Below are 27,025 nucleotides of genomic sequence, written 5' to 3' on the forward strand. Positions count from 1 at the left end.
TTAGTTTTCTCGTTGATGGGTCGTCTCATGATGTTCAGTAGGTGTCTATCAGTCCGACTTTGTTCCAGTCTGCGTTCAATTGGCAGACCAGGATTGCTTCTTTGTGTTCTTCGTAGGTGGCCGAGATGCCCATTGCCATTAAAGCCTCATTGGATAAAAGGAGGCGCGCTGGTAGGCCAAGCAACGACGTTATAAAAGCGCGCAAAGCAATTGATAGATAATGCTGTTGTTGAAGTCGCTGGTGTGCGAGTGACTGTGTCTCCTGAGATCAACAATGTGTGTGTGTGTGTGTGTGTGTGTGTGTGTGTGTGCGTGTGTGTGTGTGTGTGTGTGTGTGTGTGTGTGTGTGTGTGTGTGTGTGTGTGTGTGTGTGTGTGTGTGTGTGTGTGTGTGTGTGTGTGTGTGTGTGTGTGTGTGCGTGTGTGCGTGCGTGCGTGCGTGCGTGCGCGTGCGTGCGCGTGCGTGCGTGCGTGCGTCCCGATAAGCAAATAGCACTGAGGACGTATGCTCCTGCCGCTAATGCATAAATCTAATAGGCTAAATTCCCGACGTTTCAATCAATGCACGAGGAAAACTGCACTTGAGGAAGTCAAATAAGTTGCACCAGAATTCTCGCTGCGCACCTCAACCAGCGCCTCCATGACCAGGGGCGTTTGCATTGAGGCACAGAGGCACTCCCTACGCCTCAACCAAGCCTCGACGAAAGTGGTAACACGCGTCGTCAGCTTGTGAAAGCGTCAGGTAACGCTAAAAAGACTAGGCTATTGATTGTATTTTGCATTTCACTGAGGACATTTTCTTTATTTCTTTTCGGACCTTCTTGAGCATTTACAGATCCAACCCAATCCGATCCAATCCACCGGCAAACATGGCTGCCCCGCCGGACGCAAAAAAGCGTAAATTGAGCGATCACACAAAACCGGCAGCGATCATTGTGCAGTCGGGCCAGATAAAGCGCAGAAACTGCCCCTACTTGGACACCATCAATCGGAATGTGCTGGACTTCGACTTTGAGAAACTGTGCTCGGTGTCGCTGTCTCGAATCAACGTGTACGCCTGCCTCGTCTGCGGCAAGTACTTCCAGGGCCGCGGAACCAACACGCACGCTTACACTCACAGCGTTCAGGTTAGTCGGCGATGTTGCGTTTTCTTCGCTCAGTCATCGGCGGCGCTGGTCTCTTGCGTCCGATTTCGATGCCGCCAGCCAATCCTACATGTTTTGTCAGTATTGTGGCTGCAGATGTAGCGCCTCGGTGCATTTTTAGCTCGCCACCTTCGTATCAGTCTGTTGTCAATTAAATACAGTGTAGCTTTTGAAAGAGACTGCATTGTAACTGAAATAGCTTTGGCTTCTTAGGTCAGAATGCACCAAAGTTTTAGCTGCCAGTGTGGAATAGAATTCGCTGTGAAGGTATCGCCTAACGTTGTGAGTCGCTGCTGTTTGTGGTTTATTGCCCCTTGTTGCTGTGCCGCTATATTCCCATACCCATCTTTGGCGTCTTCGGTATGAGAACATGTGAGTAAATTACAAAACACCTACTGTTCTACTCTGATGCTATGCAGGTGAGCCATCACGTTTTCCTGAACCTTCAGACGCTTCGTTTCTACTGCTTGCCTGACAACTACGAGATCGTCGACTCGTCACTGGACGACATCACATACGTCCTACGGCCGACCTTCACCAAGGAGGACATTGTCCGGCTGGATACGAGCGACCGTCTCTCTCGCGCCTACGATGGCACGACCTATCTGCCGGGAATCGTGGGCCTGAATAACATCAAGGCGAACGACTACTGCAACGTCATCCTGCAGGCGCTCTCCCACGTGCCACCGCTGCGCAACTACTTCCTCAGGGAGGAGAACTACGCGTCCCTCAAGAGACCGCCGGGTGACATCAACTCGCTCATCGTGCAGCGCTTCGGCGAACTTATTCGCAAACTATGGAACCCCAGGAACTTCAAGGTGGGGTTCTGTCGCAGGGAGAGCATGAACAAACATATTGTTATGCAAATATAGACATCAAACTATGAATTACTGGCCTTGTTGTTTTGCTTGCTTGCTAAGCTGAGACATTGTGTGCCATTTACGTCCATGGGCTACAGTGAGTAGAATTGATGGACACTGTATTTTTTGGGGGTGCAGATGTCAGTTCACCGTCGGTTAAATTTTATATGCATACAAGTTGCAGTCAGAAATTGTGGAGAAGGGAGGAGAAAAAGCAAGAAGCATTATGGTAGAGTGTCCCACATTAATCTGATTAATTCAGACCACCTGAAGTTCCGTAGCATGCACTGCTGTCACGTAACGTGTGGACACCTTTACCGTATTGTTTCCATTGCGAGGAAACACAACCATCACGGCCAAGGTCGAGTATGTGTCATGTGACTCGGCAGTTGAGCCCCTAACCACTGAGCCACCGCCGTGGGTCTTCCTTTGTGGAAACTGTATTAATGTTTAAAAGACACTAAAGACACATTGGAGGTAGATGTATATTGACTGGTTGCCATGTTTTAATTTGAGAGAGGCTGCTGTTACTGAAAACACAGTTTTGTAATTATAAGCTAGAAAAGGCTAAAAAATGAAATACAGATGCCTTTGCTGTAAGCTTACCTTCACAAGAAAACTGTGATGGTATCAAGGCTTTCCTGTTCCTAATTTCTGAGTCCATAGGGGAAGCGGCTTATAAAATTATAAGTTTTGACTTGCGTCACTATCTGCCAAATCAATTTCACCTCAGCCGCCAACGGCGAAACAATCCGCTTTTACTAAGGACCACAGTGGAAAGACGTTGACCTCTGTGGTTGTTTGACAAGGTGTAAGGTTAATTTTTTTTTTTTTTTGTACTCTCTTCCTTCAATCACTTTTTTGCTGCTTCTGCAGGCCCACGTGAGCCCCCACGAGATGTTGCAGGCCGTGGTGCTGTGCAGCAAGAAGCGCTTCCAGATCACCCAACAGGGTGACCCCATCGACTTCCTTTCCTGGTTCCTCAACAGCCTACACATGGCCCTCAATGGCACACAGAGCATCAACAGCAGCATCGTCTACCGGACGTTCCGTGGTGGAATGAACGTCTATTCACGCAAGGTGCTGCCAAGTTATAATGTTTATCTGATGTCATAAGGTTCGTCAAGGGGCCATACAGCTTTGGCGCCATTTGCAGCCTAATTGGCTTACTGTGGTTTATCCAGCTATGAAATTATTACTGTTGTCCCTTTTTATAGAGTATTATGTGGTGGTGTTGATATTTGAGCTCCACAACCTTGTGGTGCTGAGGATTGCAAAATAAGCTAAAGGAATTTGGAGTTTAATTGCAGAGTGGATTCACAGCATGCTGTCACTTATTCTTTTCCTTATTTGAAATGTTTTCTTTAGCAGTGTTTCATTTCTGCTCATAAGCAGTCTTTCTGCAGATGACGTTGCAACACGCCATAAAGTTGCCGTTATTGTTTCCTGTGGGGAAGCATTGTAAGTAAGAATGTGAATACCTGCCAACTCCTCTTAATTGCTTTGGAGATAGTACCCCAATTTTGACTCAACTTTCCGATTGTACGAGCAATTCCTTTTGTCTCTCTGACAGTTGTCTCTGGCAACATTGCCATCACCGGCCACCATCAGAATCATTATTCAAGTAGCCAATCAAAGTCAAAGTGGTTGCAGCTCGTTTTCTGTACGCTCTTCTAGAGGGCTTTCCAGTGGTGAAGCTCCCAAAACGGCTGCTACAGCACAGCGCTTGTGTCGTCCACAAAGCCCATGCATAAAGACTCTTTGGACATGCATGCAAGGTTGGTCAGGTGCCATCTACCATCGAGAAAACAGGGCCATCATATGAAAAAATTTAGATTTAAATTGCTCTTCTCTCTTTCTCAGTGCCACAGCCGGGTATTTGTTAATTTGGATGAGGGGCTCTTGATTGACAGTTAGTAATAAATAATAGTGATAATTAGTAGACTAGCTCATTAATTTGGACTAGCACCCAATTCTCATGAATTGCATACAGCTCACAAAAAATAATTCCAAGCAATAATTCTGGCAAAACATCGGCTTCTATTTTGACACAGAAAAAGTTCTGTGATCAGTCCATTGCCCCTTTCTACCACTACAAGTGGGAAATACAGAGGCAACAGTACTTTGTACGTAACATGCTGAAGAAGTACTTAAAGGGTAGTCTTCCTAACCCAAGTTTGTGTTTGTTTGCTTTTACTTGTTTGATTCATTATTTCGAGCCCCTTTAGCATTAAAATGCCTGAGGCCTAGTGATGAGTCCAAGAACTGTCATAACATTTTGATGGCTTTTGCATGATGCTCTGTATTCATCACATGAACAAGGGGAGTTAATACATAAACAAAATGTTCACGTCTTGGATGAAGCTGCGGAATTCAGCAGAAGTTTGATTTACTAAAAAAAAGAACAACAAATGTTTCCTTTCTGTATAATGCTGAGTTCATGATTATTTATTTTGGTTCTGCCTTTGCAGAGCCAGAAATCTCGCAGACCAGAGGATAGTGGGCTGAACTTAAGAAAATGCTATGTCTGCTTCGAAAAATTTTGCTGTAAACTATGAAATATAACTATGCAACCACTCCAGCCCGTCCAGTTCAGTATCCTCTAACAGTAGAAGCTTGATATGAACCTTACTAGGTGGTGAGAAGATTTGTATCCAAATATTCGTGTCATCCCAGCGAAAACAAAATATGTATGCAGCGCCATGGGAAATGCATTTGTGCAGATCTATTTAAGGCTGATGGGATTTATTAATAGCCACGCAGCCACAACTGACTACTCAAGGCGCATACAGCACAACTGACGATTACGTCAGTGATGTGCAGGTCACTTGCCGCTGCTTGCTATTCATTATTTCAGCATTGGCAATATATGGGCAATACTTGGTAGTACTTGAAGATGCAGTCATGGGTCATACATTTTCGCCATGCATTGTGGCGCAGGAAGTTGTTTGGAACATCTGAAATTCTGCACATCACACATAATGCACTCTGGCTGGGGAATTTTGCAAATTTGTACTATTCTCAAATTCATATAGATCGTGTTCGCACCTATGAGATTCTGATTATGCCTAAATTGTGACGTCAAACAAATTCACGAAATGTTGAGCGTGTGAAGAATAAGTCGGTCACAATATTTAGCTTTCTTAGGTAGAGACATTAAGGCCTATCCTCTGTATAAAAGCATTGCCACCTATCAAAATGTTTCATCAAGGAGCAGAGCACAGGTTTTTAGTATCTTTATCTTTGGGTAACTCCAATAGCTTTCAGTAGATATTAAGGAGCCTTTCTTTTCTGCGTGTCATGTATATCTAAAAAGAGCATGCTGACCCATGAACCCCTCAACGAAATCTCTAAATGCACTTTTTTTTTCTATACGGCACCCCTGGAATATGTGCAAAGCTTTTTCTGCTTCCTGGACTACTGGTTCAGAACATATTCACGTCGGCAAGGCAATCACGATTTGCTTCCATGTATTCAAAGTGGCTAATTTATGCCACCTGTTGCTTGTAGAAGGCAGAGAAGAAGAGGCACACATACATGAAGTGGCTGTGTGGTAAAGGTGAATTAACTTAATAATGACTGCTTGTACAGTGGCACAGACTGCTGTGAGCGAATACTGTACGATTAGTTAAAAGTAAAATATATAAAATGAGCTATGGAGGTTTGAGTACACATGTTTAGGTGGCCAGGCGATCTGAGGGCTCAGTGTAATTCAGTATACTAAGCCCTGATATGCAGGAAAAGGAACATGAATGTATTCTGCTCCTAAAAGAGTGTTATCTTTGAAAAATACAAATTAGTAGCAATAGAGTGTAAATTGCTTGTTCTCACAGTATGCAATGTCAATAAATGACATCCTGCCCTGTCCAGGTCATCCCTGTGGAGATGACGGAGGCAGAGAGGCGTGCTGCCCTGCGCACTACGGAGTACGATGAGAAGGTCGAGAGAACGGGGTTCATGTACCTCACTGCGGACCTGCCCGCTCAGCCACTGTTCAAGGATGAGCTGCGGGAGAACATCATTCCTCAGGTTGGCTCCATCGTTTTTTATTTCTTTGACTAAATTATTGCCTGTTCTTTGCAGCACCTGCCCTCAGTAGCAAAAGTGCATGCCGTTTAACCCATTGATACACCATTTCTTGCTTCCATCGACAAAAAAAAAATAAATAAATAAATAAAAAAACAAAAATCTCCGCCTATATATTAGCATATGCAGGCATTAAGAAAGACAGTTTTTTAGTTTTGCTTTAAAGTTGTAGGCAATGTCTTGTAATAACTTGTCAAATTTCATGCAAAATGTCGTAAATAATGTAAACTGCAACTTCGAAATTCCGCAACATTAAAGTAAACACCTTGGAGGACAGTGGCATAGCCAGAAATAATTTTCGGGGTGTGTTATGCACTGCTGGTTGGAAAAAGAAAAAAAAATGATGAAAAAAGAAAGGTCGCAAGGAGGCAGGGAGGGGGAGAGGACACAGTGCCCAGGGAGACATTCTGACATCTAAACCTCTCCTCCCTCTACACCACTACCAGGGGATTATGAAAATAAGTCTATTTTGAGGGTATGATCGTGCTTGAAATTTCGAGAAAAATTAATTCTCTTCCTGTCACCTGTCACCTTACTCACTGTTTCGTGAAAGCTCCGACCTCTCCGCATGGACACCTGCTTGTGATGACGCCTTCAACACTTTACGCCGTCTTTTGGTTTCGCCTCCCATCCTCCGCCACTTCGACCCGAATGCGCCAACTGAGATTCACACTGACGCTAGCGGTATTGGGATAGGCGCCGTTCTCACCCAACGCAAACCTGGTATCCGAGACTATGTGGTGGCGTACGCAAGCCGCACCTTGACCAAGGCAGAGTCAAATTATTCTGTTACGGAAAGAGAATGCTTGGCCATTATTTGGGCCATCGGCAAATTCCGTCCGTATGTCTATGGCCGACCATTTTATGTGGTCACTGATCATCACGCTCTGTGCTGGCTGGCGTCCATCAAGGACCCGTCCGGCCGCCTTGCTCGCTGGGCTCTTCGCCTCCAAGAGTATGACATTCGTGTCATATATCGCTCAGGCCTCAAGCATACTGACGCGGACGCTCTTTCGCGCTCACCGCTGCCTCTCTCTTCGTTGTCTGATGAGATCTGCGCCTACGATTTGTCTTCGCTTGCCACTATCGACATGGCCACAGAACAGCGACGCGACCCGTGGATATCTACACTTCTGGACTTTCTTTCAAGTCACTCTCCAGGTCGTTTGTCTCGGGCGCTTGCCCGCCAAGCTCACCATTTTTCAATTCGTGACGGGCTGCTCTATCGCCGCAATTATCTTCACGACGGAAGGAAGTGGCTTTTAGTCATCCCCCGTCATCTCCGCGCCGAAATTTGTGCTGCTTTCCATACTGATCCCCAGTGCGCCCACGGCGGAGTGTTGAAAACCTACACGCGCTTGCGTCTACGCTTCTTCTGGCGTGGAATGTACCGCTTCGTCCGCCATTTTGTCCGCTCTTGCCAGTCTTGCCAACGCCGAAAAACTCCTCTCAAGTCTCCTGCTTCATTGCAGCCGTTGCCCTGTCCTGCCCGTCCGTTTGATCGTGTCGGCATAGATCTATACGGTCCCCTTCCTACAACTTCAGCTGGCAACCGCTGGATTATCGTGGCAGTGGATCATCTGACCCGCTACACTGAGACATCATCACTGCCCTCTGCTTCCGCACGCGACGTGGCTGCCTTTATTCTGAAAAACCTGGTTCTTCGCCATGGTGCCCCTCGCGAACTGCTCAGTGACCGCGGACGCGTTTTCTTATCAGACGCTCTTGAGGCTCTCCTGAAAGAATGCCGCATCATACACCGCACCGCTACCTCGTACCACCCTCAGACGAATGGACTCACAGAACGTTTCAACCGCACTCTCGGTGACATGCTGGCTATGTACGTGAACACCGACCATTCCAATTGGGACCAAGTTCTACCGTTTGTTACTTACGCATATAACACCGCGGCACAGACCACTACTGGATTCTCTCCATTCTTTCTCCTTTACGGGCGCGAGCCACCCTGTACCATGGACACACTTTTTCCCTACCGCCCTGACGTTTCCGAATCTTCCCCCCTATCCGATGCCGTCACATACGCAGAAGAATGCCGTCAGCTCGCCCGCTCTCTCACAACAGAAAATCAGTGGCAACAAAAATACCTCCGTGATACCGGCGAAGCTTCGTCATATCTCCCGAACTCTCTGGTGTGGCTCTGGGTGCCCTCCACAATCCCTGGCCTTTCAAAGAAACTTCTTGCTCGCTACCACGGGCCATATAGGGTCCTCCAGCAAACATCTGCAGTCAACTACGTAGTTGAGCCCGTCACGCCCTCTGCGGACTTGCGTCGCCGTGGTCGTGAAACAGTTCACGTGAACCGATTGAAGCCATTCTATGACCCCGCTGTGCTTTCCGCGCCATAAGTCGCCAGGATGGCTCCTTTTTTTTACCCGGGGGAAAATGTACTGTGATAGTCAGCCCTTCAGCCATCAACATGCACCAGTGCGTTGTGCGACGAAGACAAAGAAGAAGTACGCTGGGCTCGCCGTTGCAAGGTCCTCTCCTAACAGCTCTCCATCTGAGCGTCAATAAATGCCCTATTACACCTGCTTCATTCCCTGTAAAGCATACAAAAACCACCATATTCGATATGTGAAGAAGGTAAAATTCACCTGAAACAAAGAAATTAATGCTAGGTGCAGCCCATTCTAAATAAAATTTGCGTGTTTGCTTTGTTCACAATTATGTACATAGTGCATTAAAGACTTAAGAGTGATCACTTTTTGATAGAAAAATTAAAATATGTGGTAGCATTGTAGTTATGTCTTTAAGTTTGGTGTTTGTTTATCTACTGAGTTTGAATTGGTTACCTCATTGATGTAGGGCAGGGGTTCTCAAACTGGGTTGTGCAAACTCCCACTGAACTGCTCTCCCTCCTCTCTTTTTCCAACGTGTGAACTAGGTGCAGTGTTTAGTTTGTTGAAAACAATTTTAGAGCATTAAATTTTCTTATCTTAGCTCCTTATTGAGGTTCGTGCCATCACCGCAGCCGGTCAGCCACCAGCGTTGGCCGAGCGCGCAAATGAGTTGAAATGTTGGTCTTATGACTAGTTTTGGGCATCTTTGTTTTGAATTTAAAGGGTGGCCATTTATTAAAGAGCCGATTTCCAAAAGCCATAAAACAAACAAAACAGGAAAAACCATCTGGGCCGTGCATTCATAAGCAACATCACCTGATTATTATGGCGGGATGGGTGGAGTGCTATGATTCTTTGGCACATATTGATGGCTGGTGCAGTTCCTTGAGGCCAAAAATTTTGAGAACCCTTGGTGTAGGGTGCAAGCAATACCATTGCTCCTGCACGGAAAGCAGCTGTGTTTCTAGCCTAATTGCATGTCTTCATTGCGTGAAAGAGCATTTCTTTTTGTTTTCGTTTTCACTTTTTTTTTTTTTTAACTGATCAATCTAGTTTGAGTCCTGCATCGTTTTACAAGAGGCACTAAGAAGAAGGTTTTTCTGTCTGGCTGAATGTGGCTTTAGTATAAATGAATACAGAATGGACACATATATGCACGTGTATTTGTACATTTATTTTCAGTACATCACTGCTCTTTGATCCCAGCCAAATTGTCTTTGTAGCATTTATGAATTTTTTTCATGTCTAATGATGCCTCTCCCTCTATTGTTTTTGTTCTTCTTTGTTCTTCTTATCTATAAAAAAATCGTGTGGTTGGGATCGTCTTAACCTTTTCAAGCTGTGTATGCATTTGTGTACACTGTGACCTTGCTGGTTTTTCTGAGAGTTTTCTGGCCAGCTCCATTTCCTTTTTTCAGGGGAAGTATGCATCCTTCTTCTTGCCTTTAGGGCACTTTCATGTGCAAACGTGCGATGCAACAAAAAAAATATTTTGCATAACAGTGAGCCAAGTAGCATGTCTTCTGCCGTTCTGTTGCTGACTGGTTTTTACACCTGTACTAATGGCCTATTCTTTCTATATTTCTTGTGTCATGTGCATCTTTGAAACAGGAAATGATTCTACAGTCCTTGTACTGTTGATTTCACATACCGTGATGTGTTAATATAGCGTTTCCAACAAATTTGACTGTTTCTAATAAATTTTGTACAGGCTTGTAAAAAAATTAACTAGTGTTGCTTTCTATAAGAAAAACCAAGCAGTTGACTTTGTTGAGGCCCGGACATGTTGTTTATGCCAAAAATTACTTTTTTTCAATCTGTGTGATAGAGGGCACCTGGAATGGGAAATACAGCATGCTCAGTAACTATTGTGAAGTCTGTTGTTGTCATCTGCTGTCATTTGATAAAATCAATTGGTGATGAAAACATTGGTAAACGGAAAGGGTTTGTGATGGCTGTAGATAGAGTAACGGAAACTACTGGATTAATATCAGATTGTCGTAAGGAGATTTTCCTGTAAATGGTGATCATTTAGTGATGGAGTATTAGTATTTTGCTTCTATTGTATAGGATGTGATCGAGCTTTTATAGACAGCCATGTGCAGAAACCTAGTTGTGAGACTGCTTTGGAGAGGTGATAAAAGCAAATGTAATTGAATTAGTACTGTCTCATATTCAGGCTGCCTCTTCCAGGCTGGCCATAAAAGAGAATGAAAAGTGTATTGACTCTATGATCACTTGTCCTTACTGCAAACCTTGTTACGACAAGGCTTGCACTTTAGTCATCTAAATTCATAGTCATGGTTACTCGTGATCTGTGATGACGATCACGAAATGATGATTCCACATCAGCTGACATGACTTGAGATTATTTCCTTCTTCACTCTCACCAGGTCCCATTGTTCACCATCCTCTCCAAGTTCAACGGAACAAGCGAGAAGGAATATAGGACATACAAGGACTCAACGCTAAAGCGCTTCGAGTTGACATCACTACCCCCATACCTTATCCTGTACATCAAACGCTTCACAAAGAACACATTCTTTGTTGAAAAGAACCCCACTATCGTCAACTTCCCCATCAAGGACGTCGACCTCGGTGAACTGATAGCCGCAAATGTGCCAGATGCCATCGAGGGAACGTACGTCTACGACCTCATTGCCAATGTTGTGCATGAAGGTGAACCTGGTTCAGGAAAAGGAACTTACAGGTGAGTCTGTTTTCTCTAGCTCTTATTAAGTGCGTGTTTGTGTTTTGGAAGGGGGGGGGGGGGGGAAGAGGGAGTCTCCTTCTCATTGCTTTAGATTTTTTATTTGGAAGTTAGGATGTTGTCAAATGAAGCTTTTACGGCATGTTTAAAGCTTTCTTTACCCTTAATTAAGGTGTGGCTAGAGGGCTGCTTGAGGTGAAAAAAATAAGCAGGCTTTTTCCCCGCTGTAAGCTATTTTAATTTAATTTACTTTCCAATGGTGTCATGCATTTTAAACGAGGTCAGTAGTGCAGATTCAAGGAACGAGGGCACTAGCATTGGCACAAGCACATTCATGGACATCGTCTGCATGCAATGAACCAACCGAGCAAAGAAAATTACATGCAAAAAGAATGGACTCTGACAGCGGCTGCACCAAGCAGCGGGAGGGATTCCCAATGTGAATTTTTGGGCAGAAAATGCACATTATACTGCCGGACAAACGTCAGCAGGCTGTAATCGAATATTCAAAAGAACAAATATTTGATGGAATTGTTTTCAATGTGCCTTTAAAAATATTTTTGTTTTTTTCTTCTACTACACACAGTTGTGAGTTGGAGCCTTTCATTGCTGAAGGGGTAACCTTTCCGCGCTGATAAAAAAAAAAGCATAACCAAGGCAGATTCGTGAACTAGAAATCAAGCATATTGACTAATAATTGCAGCGAGATGGGGCTGCTTAGGTGTGGGTAAAAGAAACCATGCCAATTTCTTTGTTGCTTGACCATGGAGACCTTTGTGACTCTTCCCATGAGTTCTGGAGTGCCAAAAAACAAGGTATGACCTGAATATCTTCTTCTGTGTGGGGAATTCACTACTCTATTGCCTTGGAACAATCAACGTTTCAAAACGTAGGTGGTAAGGCCCATGGTAGACAGTGTCATTAAACTACACTAAAGAGCATAGATGGATGGAAGGCCCAACGAAATGGTCAAACTTGTTTCCTGCACGCGGTGTCGGATTAAGAGCATTCATGACAAATGGGCCTAGGTAGGCTGAATTGCAAACTGCCCTTGTGCTACACCAGAGTGTTTTGATTCTCAAGTGAATAGCATGGCTGGTTCTGTAGTGCTCGTCAACCATTTTGTGTAGCACAGTTGTGTTTGACGCAAAAATATATATTTTTTAATCTGCTATTTTGGGAAAAAAATGGCAGCACGGCTGTTGGTAAAGATGAAACCGCTGTAAAGGTCGCACCAAAACTACTTTGGAGGCTTTTGCTGCAGAGATGTGGATATATGTGCCCAAGGTGGCCAAATGTCTCCAGACTGCGTAGTGTTGTTTTAAGCAATCTCAGGGCATTTACGGCATGTGTTATGAGGTTTACTTTTTAAGGGCTTTTAGCCTTCAGAGGTGCAGGAAGAGCTCCACTACAGGGCTCAAATGCAAATCATGCATCGTGCAGACTTTTGATCAAGGTGCATTCTAACCCTTCACCTGTGGTGCAGAAAACAGATATACTATACTGATATTAGATGTAAGCAGAGTAAACTCTTCTGCATCTTACACGAGAGATGTTCTTTAGATTGCATTTATAAATTTACAAAGCCTAGCACAAGTGAAAACTACCCCGCCGGGGTGGTGCAGTGGTTAGGGCACTCGACTACTGTGACCACGGATGCGGGATCGAATCCTGGCCTCGGCTGCAGCTTTTCGATGGGGGTGAAAAGCAAGGCACCTGTGTGCTGTGCGATGTGAGTGCATGTTAAAGAACCCCAGGTGGTCGAAATTTCCTGAGTTCTTTACTATTGTGTCTCTCATAGCCTGAGTAGACTTGGGACGTCAAATCCCTTAATTAAACCAAAGCACAAGTGATCTATGCAGTGGTCGGTGTTGGTTTTAATTGCAGCACCCACCTAAGCAGTGCACGAAAGCTGAAACAAAACCTTGGGCATGGCTATTTGTAGCGTCTTTAACAAAAAAGTAGTTCCGAATAAGACATGGGAAAAATAATGCCTCTTTTTTATTCATGTATTCCTCGTGCTGCGTTTGTACTCGACAAATTAAAACATATGACGTACCTCTTTGTGCTCGTTTTCCACATCACTCACTGCAACAAGTTGTGGCTGTAGTTATGTATTCATTTGAATTTTGTGGTTAGGGCATTATATGGAAGTCTGTCACATTTATGTAAACTTTGCACGGGCATTTAACAACTAAGCCGGAGTACCCAGGTTCAAACCTGGCTGTAGGTTTTGATGGAAGTGAAATGTACAAGGCACCCGTCCACTGGACAATGTCGGTGCATGATGAACCGCAAGTGGCCAAAATTGCCTACAGCCTTCTGCTGTGGCTTCCCTGATAGCCAGAGTCACTTTGGGATGTTAAACATGATAAACTGTGCGAAACCATTAAGGGAGCTTACCCCAAAGCTAGGTTTCAGCATAATCTGGCAACCCAGGTGGTATGACCACGTGAGCACGGCACCGGCAGTGATATCGCGAGGCCTGCGACAGGGCTGTTCGTTTTCACCGCTCCTCTTTATGCTGTATGTAGCAGATGTGACACATAGAAAGGAGGTGTCGGGTGTTGGCTACAGGTTGGAGCATCTAGAGGCTGGACAGCGAGTCGTCCAACATATTCCCGCACTAGTGTATGCGGACGATTTTGCGGTGATGGCAGGCTCGGCGCGGGATCGACTGGGTTACAGCTACGGTTCAATCGGGCGAAGTGCGCGGTAGTGGTGTGGGGAGAGGAGGAGCAGAGTCTGCAGCAGACTTGGACGCTGCAGGGGGGCCCTGTATGCATGGGTGCAGGCACCAAGTATTTGGGCATACGCCTCAGCTCGGGAGCAAACTGCCTGGCGGCACAGGAGAGAGCCCTCAGGGGGAAAGCAGCAAGATAGGGGGGTCCTGGGCCGCCAGTCCTTGTGGGCATTGTGGAAAATGGTAGCGGTGCCAGGGCTAACATACGCAAATGCGGTGTTGTGTCTCTCGGCTGGGACTAGAGAGTTCATGGAGAGGCGGACGCGGGGCGGATGGTGCTAGGAGTACACAGGAGCACCCCGGTGGAGGGCATTCAGGGGGACCTGGGATGGTCTTTGTTTGCGGCACGCGAAGCCATCTCTAAGCTGCGGTACGAGGCCAGGCTCCTCCATTTACCCACCAAGAACTTGGCACAGGGTATAATAGTGCACCTCATTTACAAGGGCATCACAACTAGTTGGACGAGGCGGACTGCGCAGCTTCGACGCCGGTTTGAGGTGCCGCCTGTGCCTATGACAACAGCTGCTGCGGAGCCTGGTCATGCGGCAAGCGCCAAGATCAAGGAGCAAGTGCGGACGGCAGAAACGAAGGAGTGGCTCAGTGGAGCGACGGCGAAGTCCACCTTGGCTCTCTACTGTGCCGCTAAAACCACAATCGGCAGGGAGAGTTGGTATGACAACTCCTGTGGCAGCAGCCTGCTGGCTGAGGCCTGCTGCGGAGTTTTGCGTACACGCGTGTGGCGCGCCCGGTTTGTGAGTGGTATGAGCTTCGACTGCTTTTTGTGGAGCAGAGGAAGAGACAATCAGTCACGTGGTCCTGGAGTGCCTGGCTCTGTCTCCTCCCACGGGGGCATCGACACTCCTTACTGCCCTGGGTTTCAGCGACGATGGTGAAGCTTCGGCGGTGGCCAACCGGTCTGTGGTGGAGTCGGTGGAGTGCACGAAGAAACGCTTGGAGTGTTGATGGCGCCGCGGTGCGGTGCGGCGCGAGAACGTGTGGAGGGCTTCAGCGACTGTGACCGACGAACAGGCCGGTGGATGTGACGTTTAGGTAATGGATAATTGTGTGTTCTGTGCTTTTTAAATTTATTTGTTATAGAATTGTTTGGCTCCGCCGCGTCGCGAGGCGCTGGCGACCCGTTGCAAAGGGTACAGCCACCATCACCATCACCACCATTAACCATTGCACGGCCTATGATGAGATAAAGCTAAGGTAAAGCAGATAGTGGAAGCCAGACTTGGTGTAACGTTGCAATCTGAGGTTGAAGCAATTGCATTGCCAGAAAATGTGTAAGCAGGGAAGCTTAACACTGCTTGTTTTTTATTTGTAGAGCACACATTCTCCACCGTGGTTCGGGAAAGTGGTACGAGCTTCAGGACCTTCACGTCACTGAGATCTTGCCCCAGATGATCACATTGTCCGAGGCTTACATCCAGATATGGGAGCGGCGAAGAAAGAAGCCCACCGCACAGGAACCGGTCACAGCGAAAACAGCAGCTAAATAGCTTTGTTCTTGCGATGCACTGTCTTTCAAGAATGTTTTCATTGATTCTTTTAAATAAATGCAAGAAAACTTGGCTCACCAATGTGTTTTAAACCGGCATGGAATTTTCTCAGAGTACAAAGTGACTCATCGAGGTTGCCATCATGTTATATTTTAACTTCCATGATGTCGAATCTCATTAGGTACTGTGTGCACCACCTTATTGGAGAGATTACTGGAAAGATAGTATATTTGTACTTGACAGCCTTCCTTATTGTGATTCTATTACTTACTCTATGTAGGACATGGAGGCTATGCAGCTGTTACCTACACGTGTCTCTTCCACTCCTTGGTTTCACAATGCCTGCATGACTGTTGAGGTTTCGACTGAGTGAAATACTTTCTCCTAACCTAACCTATGAAGGCTGTATATAGGACTTTGGTCATATTCCATGAGTTTCTTTGTCACCTAATTGATGGTGTCAGTATGGTCTGTTGTTGAGTAAATTTGACAAATGCCAGCTTGGCCTCTTGCTTGATTGATTTCTAAGGGTTTTTTTTTTTTTTTTTCAGTTCTATCAGTTCTATGATGAACTGAGTAAATGCCTTCTAGGCAGCAAACCCAATGAGTCTAATTTTTCATGTCCTTAAGGTCAACTTTCTCAGCTTTAGCAGAGAACTCACCAGAAAGTTTGTACGTTAGTGTGAAAATTTTGTTCCCTTTCATTTTGCACGTGATAGTGTCGTAGCTTGATTGTGTACTGCTCTTTTTTCTTTTTAAATTCTGAATTTATTATCAGGTATTGTGGAACATGCGACTTTTACCATGCCTGTTTACCATTCTTTTTTAAAAAGCAAGGGTGGCTTGAGAGATATATTCCAGTTCCATAACAAGCAGCTAACTAGAGACTAATTCCAGTGGAAGCTAACTTAGTTTGATTTTATTGCCCTTAATAGTAGACCTAAAAGTAGAATAGTATGTCAATAGCCCCATAGAATTTTACATTAATGAAGGCTTCATTACTAAATCTGACGGCTTTGAAACTGTTATTCAAAAACATTTTCGCAATAAGAGAACATGTGCTCAGTTGTAAATACCATGTGCACATTAATTGGCACATCGCTCCTATGAACACTTTTAATTGTACTGAATGCTGGACTTTGATGGCTACCACATGTATGCTCTGGTACATTAGCTTGCTGGCACTGATTTGCTATTTGTTCAGCAAACTAGGCTGTCTGTTATGCCAGCATGAACTGCAACATGCTTTGACATTTGCGTTAACCTAAAGCATGCTCACACAGGCTGTGAGTGTGTGAGTGTAGAGCGCTCACTGCATGAAGTGGCTGTTTTCTTAGCTTGAGCTTAATTAGACGACACTGAGCCCAACTTCATCTAACCTCAATTGTTAGTAAATGTAGTTTGGCTCCTTCTAGCTGAGCAGATGTCTGTTCAGCAGCAGAAGGGGCACTTATTACTGAGAAATTGGACTCACAAATAGAGCGCTGCTCTTCCCACTGTCAAAACCGAGATTGACTCTGAAATCGAAGTCCGGGGGTGAGTGGTGGTGCTGGCTAACTTCAGCGATTGGTATAAAATAATAAATAAATGCGGCCCCATCATAGTTTGCCAAAACTGACGGTGGTGTTGATACCTATATGCGTGAAAGTAGCCCCATTGCCTTGAGAATGCAGTGGTCAAGTGGTGTTGGTCAACTTCATTTTATCCACAGTATTCGTTTCGTTTAAATGGCTCATGAATAGCTATTCACTAAAACGAGCATGAGCAATAGGTGTCCCATCAATTCTGTTCACAACGGAAAATTTTTTAAGCTAGCTTCATTAGCACGAATCATACTGGCGATTGAAAGTGATGTCCCTCCTTAAACGCATCGCTTGCCGGCATGCAAAAAAACAAATGGAGAACAAGTCGCGACAATGCCACATCATTTGGCTGCACCCACCAAGCCATAATGATGTCATTGAGAAGGTTTATGCGTGAGGGTGTGTTGCCGTAATCAAATGCGAGCAGTCACCAGGAGCACTTTCAAATATTTAAGTTATAGGCTCCACACAAGGTTTTTAAATTTTACTCAGGTACTCGCAGAGAGCACCTGTAGGGATTTCTTTCATTGAATGTTCCCTGAAGTACCATTTCCGGGGCCCTTTAAGGATCCTCACGTTAAGGTGGTTTGATCAGAATTGCCTACCTTCTGGATGCCGACAAGCAGCGAGACGTGCTGGTTGTTCATTTCATGCCCACAGTAGAGCAGGTCAGCTATAGTTGTCACTTGCGAGGCAGCCCGCAGCGGCACTTGCAAGAGTGGGAGAAACTCGAGGAAGGTGTCCTCATCGGCGATGGACACCTCGCTACGAGGCTCGCGGTCCACGCTCAGCACCAGGTGGAACTGGCTGCCATGTTGAATATCGGAGAGAGAAATAATTCGTCGTCAGCGTTATTTGTAACTACTTGGCCCCTCCCAAGGCTCCATTAATGGAACCGAACACCGACCAAAAGTATCATGAGATCATAATAAGAAGTTAGAAGGTTCTGCTTCATATTTCATGGAGCTCTCCACTATCCCAGAAAACAATTAAAATCACATGAAACGAACTGAGGTGCCGTATTGGGGTGGCATGCTGCCATTATCGGTGTAGTTCACTCCATGACACCTCGGCAAAATATCAGATTTTCTTAAGTGCACTCTGTTAATTTTTCTTTCAGGAGTGCTTGTTATGTTTCACCATGTTCCATGGTTTTTGTTTCGCCAAAAAGAAATGGATGATTAAAATCTAGTATTCGGCCTCCTTAGTAATATGCATTGTGGGGCTAGTTGATTCATGCTCAGAGTTCTTTTAGTGCAAAAAGGTTTGTCCTGTTTTTCTTCTTTATTTTTGTGTCGCCCCTTTTTTGCTAAAGAACTCTCTGCCCTTCTAGTAACTGTCCTGCAATAGCTGTGGCCACCTTGTATCTACTTCTTTCAGCACAGTCAGCCTGCCAAGTTATACACTTTTTCGAAGCATCAGTTGTTTTTGTCAAGACTGCAAATGGCCACAGTCATTCACAATTTGGCACCATGCTTTCTACTCTTAGCACTTCGCACTTTGTTGAAATGCTTTGAGGACACGTATACGCAAGCGATGTAGACATGCACACACACCTGGATGCATCAGGCGAGTACTGGTCCTGTGTGGATCCGAGGTTTCGGTTCCTCACCACAGCGTTGGTCACGCGTACTGAAACCAAGAGGGGGTTAAAAAAAATTAATAGGACTGCTACCACTGTGTAAAAATGCTAGATGCAGGGACAGCTGTTCGAGGTCATGTGTATCATTTATTCATTATTCATCACTGTGATGTCACTCTCGTAACATCACTTGATGCTGACAACCACCATGTCACGGTGGGGCCAAATGATGCTTTGGAAGCTGGAAATAGGCATTCAGCAGCTGTCGCTGTGAAAGGAAGGACGACAGTAGACTGGTCTAACAGTCCCGGTTCTGTGTTCAGAGCCCGATTTCTCGGTTACATTCTCCATGTATCGCCGGTGCATGCGTGTTTTAGAGACAAGTGATACACAAAGAGGTCAGAGCTGTACAGCCCCTCCCTCCTTTTGCAGTCAAAGCATCATTGGTAAGATTGGTAGAAAAAGACGGCTTTGAGAAAAATTTGCTTTGCATGTCCCTTTTTTTATTTCCTGTGTACGTGCCCCTTAGAGTATTACGATGCTAGTGTCACCTTTCCATGGCTAGTAAAATTACGGAAAAAGAAGGTTTGGTGGCTTATTCAAAAACATTGCAAGGTTTCAATGCTGCTGAACCAAATATTGAGCGAAAGCATTAGCTGCGGGTGACCAAGCATTCTTCTCCTTCTCTTTTTCTTCTTCCTCAGCCCACATATACAGCCCCGCTTTAACCAACCCATATGAACGTGCTTTAGTGGCCTATAGGGGTAACATGAATGCCAGGGTCCTAGCAGGCTGATTCTGACATAACCGTCCCATGTGAAACGAGAGACCCGAGTTGGCAGCTGCTACCAGCCCGTGTGTCACGTGGGGTGTGACGTCACAGCATCACGTGGGCAAGACGTAACTGCGGCCGGGTCACGCGAAAGCTTGAAAGTGAGAGTTGTCTTTTATTGCTTTCGCAATAAAAGAAAAGCTTCGCTGAAGCCGTTTTTCTTTCCTCTTTGGGCTAGCCACATGAATAGTCTGATTGGTCCGTGTCCAGTAACCAGGCCCACAGGCCACAATGTAGGGCCGACTCTTTCCTGTTCTCATATCCCCTACTACCCCTACCTCCCCTGCCCTGCATGGATAGCACCCATTGTTAGGAACATAGAATCTTTGAGCACAAGGTGAAGCTTCTAAATTTACAGAATGTTTTATTCAGCGAGCGTACGGCCAGGAAGACGATGATGAATTAGTCATCGAAGTGGTCGAAGCTCGATCAAGATTCGCCCCATTTAAGTCTCCGTTATTCCTCGTTACACTGTGATGTGCTCAGGTGATGCGACAAGCACGGATCAAACAATAAAGCTGATGCACCCAACCTGGAGCAAAAGCGCCAGTCGCGCTTCATATCACACGCACCCGTTCAACATCTTTTTTAATTAATCAACGTGGAAGAACGTTCGTCGCTGACCGTAACAACAACCATTTTGGTAACGCCCCTTGATACCCAGCCCAAGTCACGGCCGGTCTCGAGGGAGAGTGCGTTTCTCTCTTCTCTACGGCCTCTCCAATGGGGTCTGTTTCCACCGCCCGCCGCGCCTCGGTGGGGTCGCCACCGCCCCACTGCTGCTTAACTGCTGCTCCTCCGCTACAGCCGTTCACGCGCAAGGGAAACGCGCGCGCGCTCGCTCTTCGCTCCGCCCGCATCGGTTGCAACCGGCAGGTTCTGATGTTTCACCCCTTATGGCTTATAGGAAGAAGCCGTAATCAGCGTCTAATTTATTGTGTATGAGTCAATAATGCGCGTGCGCGTGAGAGCGCGCGCGCCTTCGTCAGTGCTGTCGCGCACGGTCGAATGAAGTTTCGGGTGCACTTGCATCAACACTTTTTGCCCCTAAATTTTTCACAAAACTATATGTACTATTTTATGCAGTGCCTTTGAAAGCTGTAAGCAGGTACAGCGCGACCTGACGCTAGTGCATGACAAACTGTTCGGTGGATATTCTGTCAACCGCTGCCGTTTTCGTTTAGAGCAAAAGAGGCACTGACGAAAATTCATAGCACGTCTCAGATTCAGAGTAAGGAATAAAAATTTACGCATACAGTTAAAATTTCAGTTGTCTAGTGAAGTGGGCTGTTCTAGCTTCGTATAAAACAAATCAGTAGGTTGAAAGACAACAGATGTATACGTAGTCGCGACTGACGCACACGTAGACAGTCGTAGTCAGTTTAATACAGTGATAAAAAAACAACATTTAATCAAGGAAATGGGCATAAACAGATATGCATAATTGAAAAGAGCAACAAGCAATTAAAAAAAAAAATGTCCTCCAAAGTTTACACATTGCACTCATTCATCAAAACGGTACATGCGGCTAGAAAATTAATGTCTCAAAATCTTTCTGGACGGTTTGCGCACATAAGGAGCTGGCCTTTCGTTCCTGTCTGTCACTTTCTTAGCATAATTGACAAGAAGGATTCTGAGAAATTTCTCACATATTAAAGAAGCGGACCTTATAGCATGGCTATTGCCATTGCCTTCCGGGCAACTCAGCAAAGGTGAGTTCTCAAGTGCTGGCTGGATTAAGACTTGAAGGACTTCAAGGACATTTGTGTACGGTAGGTGCACGACAGCTTTTTAAAAAAGAAAAAAGACACAAACTTGTCCAAGAGGGCTACAAACTCTGGTTTTGGATAATGCAGTCCGCTAGAATGTTCTCCTCGCAGAATAGTGTACATGGGGCTGCTTCTTTCGCTGGTTTCAGGAAGGATAGCACAAGCGTCACACCCGAAGTCACTGATTAGCTTCACAATGTATCCAGCGACGTAAGCTAAACCAGAATACGTGACAGGGGTAATGGGATGACAGGAGATACCATCACTTCTTTCAGTTCCTCGGTTACTGATTGCGGCAGAGCTGGAATGATTTCGTCGGTGTCGACACTAGGTGCCTAGGCGCGCAATACAGCGTGACATACAACTCCTAGAGTCACCTCTAAATAAATAGCACAAAGAAAAGCTTTTATATCCATTATTGAGGAGTGTCCCTTGAGTAACAGTGGTGAATGTGTAATAAGCAAAGCATTTTACCAAAATAATGGGGCAGCGATTCTCTCTAAGGCAGGCAATACTGCACAGATAGTTGGAACTATTAGTTCAAAACATACTAGAAAAAGAAAGAAAATATTGCTAGGAATTAGTGCTTGAAACAGATTTCCTGTTTTTTCATGAAATAATCATGATATCATGTAAACATTTCATTAAACCAACGTTTATTTGCAAAATTAAAATAATGTTTATAATACCACATAAAACATTTGCTGGTCTATAATTTATAGCAAAATTGATAACAAAACTTAAAAGCGTTTACTCTGACGTTATACTAATACTTTGTCATGTAAGCATTATGCAACTTACATTACATTTTTATAAAATTATTTTCATCTTCGGTGTTACCTCGATGGTTTCTCATCTAGTGCTGAAAGATGGTTTTGCCATTGTTGCTGTTATGTTTGCCTTGAAGAAGCTTTGATGTGATCATGCTCATTCATTTTTTTTATTCATCTTATACAGGCTTGAGAAAAAATTCAGATTAAAATGAACAAAAGTAGATACCATGCCGCAATACATGTCATATGCTTGTCGAAAGTTTGCTGAGCGACAGTGTTTTTTTAATATAAAGACTCCATTCACGTGTGTAGCACATTGACAGGATGCCGCTGCAGCATCTACCTTCTGTAATCTTTCATTTAGGGGCTGCACTCACCACGAAACCCGCGGGCGACAGCGCGAAACCAGGCAAAAGCCACCCGCCGCCACTGAAGCAGATGCGGAGCGAACAGTGAGCAGGTCGCGCCCCTTGCGGCGGCGGAGAGCGTGACTCAAGGAGAAAAATTCCCATTGTTCACGCGGCGATTGAGAAGGCCGTAAGAAAGAGCGCGCGCTCTCTCCCTCGAGACCGGCCGTGCCCAAGTGAACGGCGCACTGTGGCAACCACGGCAACGTCGCGAGCGCGCCTGGTGGCAAGACAACTGGCATGGCGGAACCTTCGATCGCAAAAAGTGTTTTGAAGATCTTTCTTAAATTCTTATCCATGCCGATATGCGCGTAGTGGTACTCACTGCAGTCGCCGATACGGAAGACTCCAGCCACTTGCAGCACTTTGCTAGGCTCCCCCCAGCAGGCGGCGTTGACCGTGTCGCGTGGGGAGTCGCGCAGTGTGAAGTTGAGCACGCTCCGCTCCTCGCTCGAACGGCTAGACGACGATGGGCCTGGAAAATTAACACATATTTTGGAAAGATTGGGAAAGCTTTATTACCGTCCTGCTGCTCCTTAGTCAACTTCACCGCAACTGCCTGTTCACACGTTAACAGGCACTCTTTCAAACGAAGTAGTATACAAGTGCAACCTGCATGTGTTTCCCCACGAATTTGTGAGCAAAAATATCGAACACTAACGAACAGGAAGTGGGGAATAAAAGTAAGAGAAACGGGAACAGCAAACCAAAGAGACGTCAGTTCCGTTCTCAACCAAATCATCTGTCCGCTAAAATATTCCGGAAAGCCGGCTTTACCACTGCAAAGGTATATGTGCAGGCAAGCCAAGGCAGACAATGTAGTCCAAGCAAGCCAATGCAGGCAAGTGGCTACAGGTACTAATGTATTTTTATATACGATAAACTCCTTCTGGGCAGCTTATGCAGAGCACGTCTACGATAAAAGAAACATTACGTAACGCTGCTCATAGCGTTGCACACTGTTCACGGCATCACTTATTCTCGTGGTATATTTTACGGTGTCCAGTCCAGAGCTTTACAAAAACGACTTCACGCGGCTGTCAGAGTTTGGGGCCCAGAAGCGGAGTAGGAAGTTTCCGCCCAAACCTTTTTAAAAACCGAGTACATCTACGATGCCGAGCGAAAATGCAAGGTGAAAAAAAAAAAAAAAATCGTAGATTAATAACATATTCAGCTTACCTGTACCTGCAGCGAAGGTACGAACAGACTGTTTGGCGATAACGATACCAAGAACAGTCACTTTGGTCGAATTGGGATCCAGCCTGTCGATGGACGTACGGTTGAGCACAGCATCGCGCTCCATCTGCGTCAGTGCGCTGCCGCCGGCGTTGGATGCAAACATCGCAGGTGTAAAACGCGCCTCTTGTAGTTATAGGTCAATGGTTCGGATATCACTAGCTTTTAACTTCGATCTAGCACTTAAAGCGAGCGTTCTCCTAATTTAGAGCGTCTGTGACGGAGCGCTGGGACGGGTGTCGACGAAGCGCGGTACGCGAGTACAGCTTTTCGTTTGTCGTCTGATGCTCGTCTGCGAATTAAGGATTCGCTACGTTCTCGTTTGTAAAGTGTGTCTTTGTTCACTGTTTTGGCGCATGGTGATCCATAAATTGAATAAATTTCTGTTTTGTGATATTTTCATTTGATTTAGCAAACACTGTTTTTCTCGCGCAGCATGGTGGTTATCGTCTGCAAGTGCGCATGTGTTTGCCTGCGATACCCGACTGACCGTGCTAAAAGAAAAAAAAAAAAAGAGTGAATTGGAGCATGTTGCAAGACGCAACCAAAACCAACCAGGCAATAGCTTCCGGTCTAAATTATGTCCTGGATAGTCATGTAAATGTAATAGTTTAGTGATTAACACAGGTAATTAAGGATATGCGCACAATTAGTAGCGTTGGAAGTCGGCATCGAAATGTGTGTAGTATACGACTATGAGGATGGAGCAAAAAATGTGAGTAAATGCAATTGTCTTAATGGGGAGCTTTGGGTGTTAAGCCGTGAAAGTATAGGACTTCGAAGTGGTAAACATAAAGAGTTATAAGCTGTTGTTGGCAGCTGTTTTGGATGAGGCGGCATCCAATTCATCAACGCGTGAGATGAGAAAGATGCTGGCACCTTGCGGACCGTGCAGTACTTTCTGGTCCGCGCAAACTCCAGACGTCCTATTAAATGGCAGCGAAGAAAACACTTGCTATGGAGGAACAAGCGCCTCGCAGCGGTGGTGCAGTGGTAAAACGCCCGGCTACTGGGCCGGAGCATCCGGGCTCAATCCCGACCGCCGGCGGCTGCGTTTCGATGGAGGCGAAACGAAGTGGCGTCTGTGTACTGTGCGATGTCAGTGCACGTTGTGTCGTTGTTGTTGTTGTGGCTGTAGAAAGAAGGAAAAGAAAATGCACGGACCTGCTACTGGCTCTGTAGCTGAGCCATCTCCGCTGCATACTGATTGATTTTATAGGAAGGGAAAGGCGCGGTAACTGTCTCACTTGATTTCTGTGGACACCTCAACCTCGCCGTAAGGGAAGGTAGGAAGGTGGGAGTGAAAGTGGAAAGAGAGAAAGAGGAGCCGTAGTGGAGGGCTACGGAGTAATTTCGACCACCTGGGGATCTTTAACGTGCGCTGACATCGCACAGAACACGGACGCCTCTTCGTTTCGCCTCCATCGAAACGCAGCCGCCGAGGTCGGGTTCGAACCCGGGTACTCCGGCACAGTAATAGGGCATCTTACCACTGCACCACCCCGGCGGGGATACCTCCGCTGCCTCGTGTGGACAGAAGGGAAAATAGAGAAGAAAAGGCACCTCCGCTGCCTCGTGTGGACAGAAGGGAAAATAGAGAAGAAAGAAAACGAAGAGGGATAGAAAGACGCGCGCCGCAACAGCCGTCGTCCACCACCGAAGAGGTGGCGGTTGCAATCACGGCCTACAACAGATAAAATAAGGTAGCAGGCTAGCCTCCGCCGCAAGCGGCGGTGACCTACCTGTCCCAGCCCCATCAGGGCCAGGATCAGCCACCCTTCACCACCTTCCCCTCAGTGCACGTTAAAGATAGGCGGTCGAGGTTACTCTGGAGCCCTCCACTACGACACCCCTTTCTCTCTTTCCGCTTTATTTCCCACCTTCCTCCCTTCCCATACGGCGCGGTTTAGGTGTCCACAGAACAAGTGGGAAAGATAATATGCCTTTCCTTTAACGTGAACCAATTATTATTTATTATGGAGGAACAAGCCAACAAAACGGTCAGCGGGAAATGATCACGCACAAAAAATTAAAAAATATATACAATTATAGTGATAAGCTCTACTGCTCCACGTCTGCAAAGGTCGTTTGGGGAGCGTTTGACTTTGCCCGCAAGTGAGTGGCGCCCGCAGCCGGTCAACGCTCGCTTCTTCGAACACCGGCCAAACTTTCTACGGAGTGGTGCAGCTATGCGCTCTTGCCAGGCTCCGCTGCTGTGATACCACGTGACTAGGAGAGGGTATAACAGTTTCTTCGCATCGTGTTCACCTGCTCCAGCTGCTTCGCCGGCAGGGGAGGAGAAGGGTGGCTGTTCCTGGCCCTACTGGGCCGGGACGGTAGGTCAATGCGCGGGGTCTAGCCAGCCACTGAATTTTCCTGTTGTAGGCCGTCATTGCACCCGCCATCGCTTAGATGGTGGACGACGGCTGTTGTTGCGGCGCGCGTCTTTCTCTCCCTCTTCCTTTTCTTTCTTCTCTATTTTCTCTTCTGTTCGCACGAGGCAGCAGAGGTGGCCCGCCGGGGTGGTGCAGTGGTAAGACGCCCGACCACTGTGCCGGAGTACCCGGGTTCGAACCCGACCTCGGCGGCTGCGTTTCGATGGAGGCGAAACGAAGAGGCGTCGTGTGCTGTGCGATGTCAGCGCACGTTAAAGATCCCCAGGTGGTCGAAATTACTCCGTAGCCCTCCACTACGGCTCCTCTTTCTCTCTTTCCACTTTCACTCCCATCTTCCTCCCTTCCCTTACGGCGCGGTTGCGGTGTCCACAGAAAATTAAGTGAGAAAGTTACCGCGCCTTTCCCTTCCTATAAATAAATCAGTTAAATCAGGCAGCAGAGGTGGCTCAGCTACAGAGTTGCTGTTGTTGTGGCTGTAGGAAGAAGGAAAAGAAAATGCACGGGCCCGCTGCGTGTTTGGGTTTGCTCCGCAAGGGACAAAACGACAGAAGAGACGAAGAAAGCGGGCTGTTCCGACTAGCATCTACCGCCCCCAGGAGCCGAACAGCCTAGTGATTAGCGGCGCATGCTTTTTCAACGGGCGTCGTTATACGCGGCACTAGCTTGAGAGAGCCTATAATAAATACTACTACTACTACTACTACTATTATTATTATTATTAGTTTGGTTTGATTTGTGGGGTTTAACGTCCCAAAACGACATTATTATTATTATTAGTAGTAGTAGTAGTAGTAGTAGTAGTAGTAGTAGTATAGAGGAAGACTCGTTTCACGAAGTTGGCACTGAATTGTCTGTAGGTAACGGCCGAATTAACTGGCTAAATATTTTCACAGTTTTAATTTAGCAGAGAAACATTACTGTGTGTACTATTATTATTATTATTATTATTATTATTATTATTATTATTATTATTATTATTATTATTATTATTATTATTATTATTATTATTATTATTATTATTATTATTATTATTATTTAG

The 27,025-nt window shown here is 45.8% G+C and overlaps 2 protein-coding genes across 2 annotated transcripts in view; one reads left to right on the forward strand and one right to left on the reverse strand.

The window, feature by feature from the left end:
• hdm (meiosis specific with OB domains hold'em) overlaps nucleotides 1–23,696 on the reverse strand; it is a 41,347-nt gene extending 17,651 nt beyond the window's left edge. Inside the window, exons 1-4 of the mRNA XM_084603314.1 lie at nucleotides 23,534–23,696; nucleotides 22,680–22,829; nucleotides 18,548–18,623; nucleotides 17,597–17,798 (exon numbers count right to left, since the gene is read on the reverse strand). Of these exons, the coding sequence (XP_084459440.1) occupies nucleotides 17,597–17,798; nucleotides 18,548–18,623; nucleotides 22,680–22,829; nucleotides 23,534–23,696 (591 nt within the window). The remainder of the gene's footprint in view (nucleotides 1–17,596; nucleotides 17,799–18,547; nucleotides 18,624–22,679; nucleotides 22,830–23,533) is intronic.
• On the forward strand, nucleotides 698–15,489 carry Usp39 (ubiquitin specific protease 39). The gene is made up of 6 exons (XM_084604459.1): nucleotides 698–1,126; nucleotides 1,564–1,962; nucleotides 2,881–3,084; nucleotides 5,875–6,033; nucleotides 10,844–11,160; nucleotides 15,234–15,489. The coding sequence occupies exons 1-6, from the start codon at nucleotides 869–871 to the stop codon at nucleotides 15,406–15,408; spliced, it is 1,512 nt and encodes a 503-aa protein (XP_084460585.1). The 5' UTR covers nucleotides 698–868; the 3' UTR covers nucleotides 15,409–15,489.
• Nucleotides 23,697–27,025: the final 3,329 nt, after the last annotated feature.

This window comes from Amblyomma maculatum, chromosome 5, assembly GCF_055883805.1.
Source record: "Amblyomma maculatum isolate TAMU_Amacu chromosome 5, ASM5588380v1, whole genome shotgun sequence".
Taxonomy (NCBI): Eukaryota; Metazoa; Arthropoda; class Arachnida; order Ixodida; family Ixodidae; genus Amblyomma; species Amblyomma maculatum.